General features: G+C 31.5%; 1 protein-coding gene across 1 annotated transcript; it reads left to right on the forward strand.

Moving 5' to 3' along the window:
- The first annotated feature begins 632 nt into the window (after positions 1 to 632).
- On the forward strand, positions 633 to 6,263 carry LOC134726333 (uncharacterized). Its single transcript, XM_063590736.1, has 6 exons — positions 633 to 1,755; positions 2,338 to 2,479; positions 3,620 to 3,759; positions 4,591 to 4,783; positions 5,252 to 5,369; positions 5,880 to 6,263. Exons 1-6 carry the CDS (start codon positions 855 to 857, stop codon positions 6,240 to 6,242), a joined length of 1,857 nt encoding a protein of 618 aa, XP_063446806.1. The 5' UTR covers positions 633 to 854; the 3' UTR covers positions 6,243 to 6,263.
- Positions 6,264 to 7,143: the final 880 nt, after the last annotated feature.

The raw sequence follows: 7,143 nt of genomic DNA on the forward strand, positions 1-7,143 counted from the left end.
AAACATATTTTGTGGATATTAAAATTATATATCCCTTAAAATGTTACAGCAGATTTGTGAAATGAACTTTAAAACCATTTTTGATTCTAAGACTACCAAAACAGAGTTATCGCACTTTAAATTTGACAATCGCACTAAAAAGTTTTGGAGGAACAGGAGAAAAATCCACTAAAATAAAGCAAATAAAAACATTTCATGAGAAAATAATACACCTTTCAGCTTAAAGAGGCATGCGAGTAAACTTTCCAATTGAAATAGACAAAAATGCCCTTGATATGCGAAAATGACATCCGTTCTCACAATATATTGTGTCTTTTTAAAAGTATAAAACTGTTATTGCAATTATTCTATGAGAAAAAAAACAATCTAACTTGAAAAATTATCAAAAGAATTTTCAATTTCATTCAGTCACAATTTTAAAATAATAAAACAAAAATTATCTTTCCAACACAAACAAAAGACCATCATAACATTATATATAGAGATATATAATCACGACTTTTTTGCCATTTTATTATCATAATACCTACATACGTGTACTTATATATAAATATTAAGTTTGACAGGCCAAATCAAGCGTGAAATAATGACAAATCGGTGACATGTAAAAATATACGATTGACAATTCTTATCCACAAAATATATGTACTCTAAAAAACTTTGCCGAATATTTCATAGAGAGGACTATACAACTTTTAGATATATTTATATATAAATACTTTAAAGATATGTAATTTTTCTTACAAAAAGTTATGTCTTTAAGGATAATGTTAAATCAAAAGAACCTATCAACACAGACGACAACTAGGTAGTTTCAAAAAGTGGCGACCATTCCGGAAGTTCGGAACATCAACATGTCGGATCAATTAAGGTTGACAACTGTAAGTAATTCATCGATTAACGTACGCTCGGGTACAAGCATCTCCGAAATTCATGCACTAACTATTTCTAACTTTTTGACATCGGTCAAGAATATTCAGCATAGGAAAAGAAGGGAAAGAAAGAATACATTCGGAACAGAGTTTGAAAAATATTCCGGTAGGGATGGATTTTCTAGAAGACCAATCCTAAATTCTGCTGTGTCATTAGGAATTACAGATTCTCATTTAACCTCGGGATCACTTGTAAATCCACCAGAATTACAAAGTAAACAAATCCAAAGTGAAATGGTGGGCACAAACGCAATAACTTTAAACAACAGTGGACATAAAAGACTTAAAATACTAACGCCTGAAATGATAAGAGATCATTACAGTGGTCAGTTTCAACCTTTCAAACCGAGAACACCTTCAACTCAAACAACAACAACAACTCCAGAAATCCAAAGTTTAGCTGGATTAAATAGAACAACAGTATCTTCGACAACAGTTACTACTGCTACTAGTCCTGTTTCGGTAAGCATTGCACCAAAAGAAATAACAACAAAGGCGAGAACCAGTCAGAATCCGCATTTTACAACATTTGGGTATAGTTCCGAAGAAACGGCTTCTGTTACTGAAGTTCCGATTCAAAACAGAACTGATGAAAATGACACGAATTCTGACCCTGAAAAAGATGAAGAAATTGTGCCAGCACCACATGATGATATAGATTCCTCATCACCAGACAATTCTGTACACAACAATGAAACTGCTTTGACTTTTGACTCCAACCTAGTAATCCCCCAGATGGATTTGATGATGTTCCCCTCTGTAAGAGCAGACGTAAGGAAAAGAAATATAGAAAGGCGACGATTTTGTGCAGGATTTAGAATGAGTAAGTTGATTTAAATTGTATTGTATGCGCGGGATATCGACAATGACTTTTTGTGCTAAACATTCCGAAGCATCTGTTTGCTATTCTGTTATGTTAAATTTAAGATTTTTGCTTTTTATAAGTATTGTTACAAAGTATAAGTTAAAAATTTAACAAAAAAAAACAACGTTGATAACAAACAATTGTTGCTACATATAATTATATTGAATTTCATTCTATTTTGTAATTTCCTTGTCCTCATTTTAATGTTATTTCAAAATTCCAGCATTATGAAAATTGAGTCGGAAAACGAATTCATATAATGTTGATATTGACAGGAAAGATTTGTTACATACATTTTTTTATTGTACATGTTATAGCTTAGAGAAATACAAACTAACGCTCACAACAATATAAGTATCAGAAATTTATAAAGTTCTGTGATATTATGGTGTTTTTATAACAATAAGACGCAACAAGAGCTAGAATTAAAAAAGGGAAAACAGGTTTTTGTTTGCAGTTTGAGAGCGAATTCTTCAACTTTCATTATATTTAAAATATATTAAGTAATTGTACTTATTCAAAATGTCATGATATATTTAGATATTGGTAATGCAAATGTTGGCTTGCGGTGCTGTATGAGGACATTGAATTGTTTTGACAATCTTCCACAATATCTGGACGAAACATTGTTCCACCGAGGAAGACACCATTTCAGTCCTGCTGATAGACGCCATCTTTGCCAGTAAGTTATATATATAAAAAAAAACATAATAAATGTTGGTTCATTTTTCATGTGTTTTTATTTCAAACGGTTAAGAAATAGTACGCACATCCACAACAGTATGAACAATCAGCTCTTTGTGCCTTGAACCTCAGTTATGATTTTTGTCTCTCCTCCTGTCATCCTGAACATGCATGAACTATTTGTCACTGGACGTCAAGCAAACGACAATAAATCATTTGTCTCTTCTTCTTCAACTACTATTATGTTTACTTCAATACAACATGATCATGCAGCATTGGGATCATATATATATATATATATTATTTCCAATAGTGGACCCATTACAGTCATAAACAGTAAATTGAATTTTGTATCACACAATTGCAATAGACAATAAACAAAAATAACAATACACACGTTTGACAAAAAATATGTGATATAAATTGAGTTAATAGTACATGTAGTCACATATCAAAATCTGTATGTTAAGTGATTATTGACCATGCACCAGAAGCAGAATCACATCCATTATAGTTAAAAAAAAAAACAAAAAAAAAACAAACTTCCGAGTTAAGTCCTTCCTCGTGGCTGATGCATATGAGCAAATAGTATTGTTGTTCATATGCATGAGTCATCAAGGGCAGGTGCTTTAAGGACACTTAAACCTATTCACATAAATCTGAAAAATTTAAACATTTTACAACACAAGCATAAACTCCTTCTGGCTGAAGCACATAACTATGATTTAAATATGTAGTTATCCAAATGCAGGAGCCACCAAGGACAGGTGCTTAAAGCACATAGTATCTATTGTGTAAAATTTCTGGGTAAAAATATTTGGATTTGGAAGCAGCCTCTAGTACAACCTGTCTCAATGCTCTAAGAGAAAAAAGAGAATACACAAAAACACAAACAATGGTATGAATAATGAGTATTTTTCATTTCGTTTTATAAAAGCACACATTTCATTCAAGATATCCTTGTTCTCATTACTCACAATGCCTCAACTGGGACTATAACCTGTGACTGTTTATATAGTAAACGTAATAGTGCATATTAAACAAATTCATATTTTTACATTTACTTATATTCATATATATTGTTAATTTATAATTTAACTTTTTTTTAATTTTTCATTTAATTTTCTCTATTTTGTAGAGACATAGACGATTCCATGCATTGTTTAGAAAGAGTACTGGATAGAGATAACTGTAAACCAGTTACTTCTTTAATGAACAGAAAAATGTCGCCACAGATGGGAAAAGTCAAACAGTTTTATCAGAATATTTGTCCTAAAGGTATTTAGAGTTATTGCAGTTCAGTTTACGGAAACATACATGTATAAGGGGAAGTAACAACTAATAAGATTATGGAAATAATAATTAGCTTGCTACATTTATGTCCCTTTTATTGGCAATTCAGCTCTCTATCTATAAAAACTAACAGTTCAATTGTTCATACTTTGAAAAAAAATGTATACTGCATGAATACAAGAAAGGTCCAATACAGATAATACAGAAAAAACTCGAGAATAACACATAATGTTGAATTGAACACTTTCGAGATTGAAAACAGCGGTAAACGTGCGTTTTCTCTTTAAAATAAATATTATTCTTTACTTAAGCTCTTAATAGTTTCCAAATGTGTATACATGATACTGCCTGAGGATTGCTAAACGTCCTGTTTTACATAAAATGTACCATGTATTTGATGTTAAAAATAAAAATAAATGGCTGATACAGGACAACAAGTAATAAGTAACTGAATAAATGATCAACAATTCACCAAGGAACCCTAAAAAACTAACAATTATAGAAGTTGAGTATTAAACAACCATTCTTATCAATATGGCCTCCCAACAGAAGAGGCAGCACTCGCTCTCTCAAAATAGGATATCGGATTTTAAGTCGCTATTTCGACGGGACGGGTTTCGCTTTGATATAGTATACATGGATAAGAATAAAAAAAACACCGTCTGTTTGAAAACATCTGAAAAGAGACGTTTTGCAATAACTAAACTTCAGACATGATTGTTTGATATAATTTGTGCATCCTGCATATTTTCAACTAAATGTAGAAACAATGTCGTACACCTATGCGTGTTAAGTATATATATTTTTGTTTTTCAGATGCACATATTTCTACTGTCCCTCAAAATGGAAAACCAACTACACCAACAAACCATAACAATCTTAAAAGCAAAGAATTCGGTCCAATTCCGGGATCACTATTACCGTTTGTAGGAGGTGCCATAGCTGGGTTGATTCTATTGTCTATAATAATGCTTATTGTGATATATTGTAGAAAACAATGCAAACTCAAGTAGGTATACTATTCAATTATTTGGTGTTTTTTTATATACTAGTAGCATTTATATTTATTCCTATTTGGGGTATTAATGTAGGACAAATGATGAAATCCGTAAAAATACATTTATGATAACTCTGTAAAAGCGCAAGGAGAAGAAACATACTCAAACAGACGTTTAGTGAATGTGTAAAGGGCGCTGGTGCCTGTTTAAAATTTTCGCAGAAGAAATTAGCTCATATATAAAACATGTTCTATCGTCCTTTACAAATGATAAGTCCTATTCTGAAGTGATGTACATAAAACTTTACAAGTTTTTTCCCTCTCAAATCTATCTGTAGAGGATTTTAAATATACATATATCATTTCATAAAGTTTTCTTTATGCTAAACCTTTCGATCCGATTTTCTAAGATATTCATATTAGACTAGTATCTTTAACCAATACTTATACATGCTTTTAATTCATATTTTGTTGTTGCAGAAAACGTAATTCAGAGAGTCAAGAATCAAGTTTCGAATCCGACAAGTCTTTGAGGTATAAATCAGTTTCCCACAATCGACGGAGGTCTAGTGCTTATGAAGAAATAGACGTTCATAAAGTAAGTTTATGGCTTATAAAATAGAATACACGAACAAATTCAGTGGGAAAAATGTCATGTGATGTTTGTTACCGGTACATGTATGTCAATCCTTTGTTTTACAACACCAAACATACTAGTGATAATATACATTATACCACTGTGTAGTGTTTTTGGAATATAGTTAGACTGTTTGCCTTTTCTTATGTTTGCCTTGGCGTTGCCTGTTATTTATTCGATTTAGGAGTTTTGAAAGTAACCCTGTCATTTCCTTTGTATTTCCCCATCGGATCACACTATCTATACTCACCCTACATAATTCGATAAGTCTCTGTAAATTGTCAACATTTACGAATGGACCTTTATCATATGCTACTAGTAATCAGTATAATTTATATATTATCAAGGGTTTAAGAACGATAACATGTAACAAGGGATTCAAGCTGTAATGTCATGTGAATATTTTATGTCATTTATGTTTACCTATTTATGAACGCCATTCTTATACCTCATTTTCTGGTTATTTTCTAGATGGTCCCTTCAATAAATTCACCAAACAAAAAGAAGAATCATGGTATAGACGAATCCCCGATATCAAGAAAACTACCGAGTGCTCCAAGTGAGGAGGGATTTAAAACAGGAAATCATTACTATTTATCTCCAACTTCGAGTTTACCCGAGGATAACCGAATAAACGATAATGATAAAGGCGTTTCAAATTTCGGGTATTTAGATCTACAAACAGACGAGAACGGTCAGTCATATGCCAAATTAAAGACAGAAGAGGGAGAATATATTTCACCGGAAGAAATAGCAAGTACGCCAAAACAAAAAGAGAAAAATCCAAAAGAAGAATATCACATGTATTTTGTATTAGAAAAGGAGGACGAATAAGAGTGTGAAATGGTACACTGCTTCCAATAACTTACATATTTATGGAATATTTATTTATATTTAAATAGATTGCATTTGTAAATTATTTTACATATTTTTGTTATGATTAAATCATGTTTATGATTTGAATTACGTGTTTATTTCACTTTAAATGTTTACATAAAAAATGAAACTAGGAGATTTATGGATGAGTTGATCTGTGTCCTACGACCTTCTCATTATCATAACCTTGAACTATATGTATACGTTGGCGTCAATCCCCTCAACAATATGCATAAGTCTCCCTACATAGTTTCGTTGAAGGCAACCAACTGTTTCTCTGGAATTTTCTAAGCAGTTTCTGTTTAATTAATAGCATACGTCATGTTACTCAATTCAGATAAAACCAACCATGTACGCTGCCATACATAATTGGAATGTTTGTTAGTGGTTTTTTAAATTGAGTCCCAATGTGGATTAAACATTTGTGTTTGACCATAACAAATGTCCCATTCGTCTTGTTAGTGGTTTTTTAAATTGAGTCCCAATGTGGATTAAACATTTGTGTTTGACCATAACAAGTGTCCCATTCGTCATTTTCTATCAGTTAAAAAATGCCAAAAACGCACCTTTAAATAAGCAGTTTTACGCAAAACAAAACCAGGATGTTTTCATTGAAAAACTTCAAGAAATGTAGCAGTAGCAGAGTTTATATATGCCTGTTATGAATCTGAAATTAAATTAGATTAAAATAAAAAATTAAACGAAAAAAAAAAGAAAGAAAAAATTGTAATTGAATATTTCATGCGGCCGAAGCATTTTCTTAAAAACTTTCCAGTTGAGAAAAGGTCAATGAATATCTGTTGCACAAAGATTTAGAAGAACCAACAAAAATGCAGATATACATGGCTAAAATGAATCT

Source organism: Mytilus trossulus, chromosome 1 (genome assembly GCF_036588685.1).
Source record: "Mytilus trossulus isolate FHL-02 chromosome 1, PNRI_Mtr1.1.1.hap1, whole genome shotgun sequence".
Lineage (NCBI taxonomy): Eukaryota > Metazoa > Mollusca > Bivalvia > Mytilida > Mytilidae > Mytilus > Mytilus trossulus.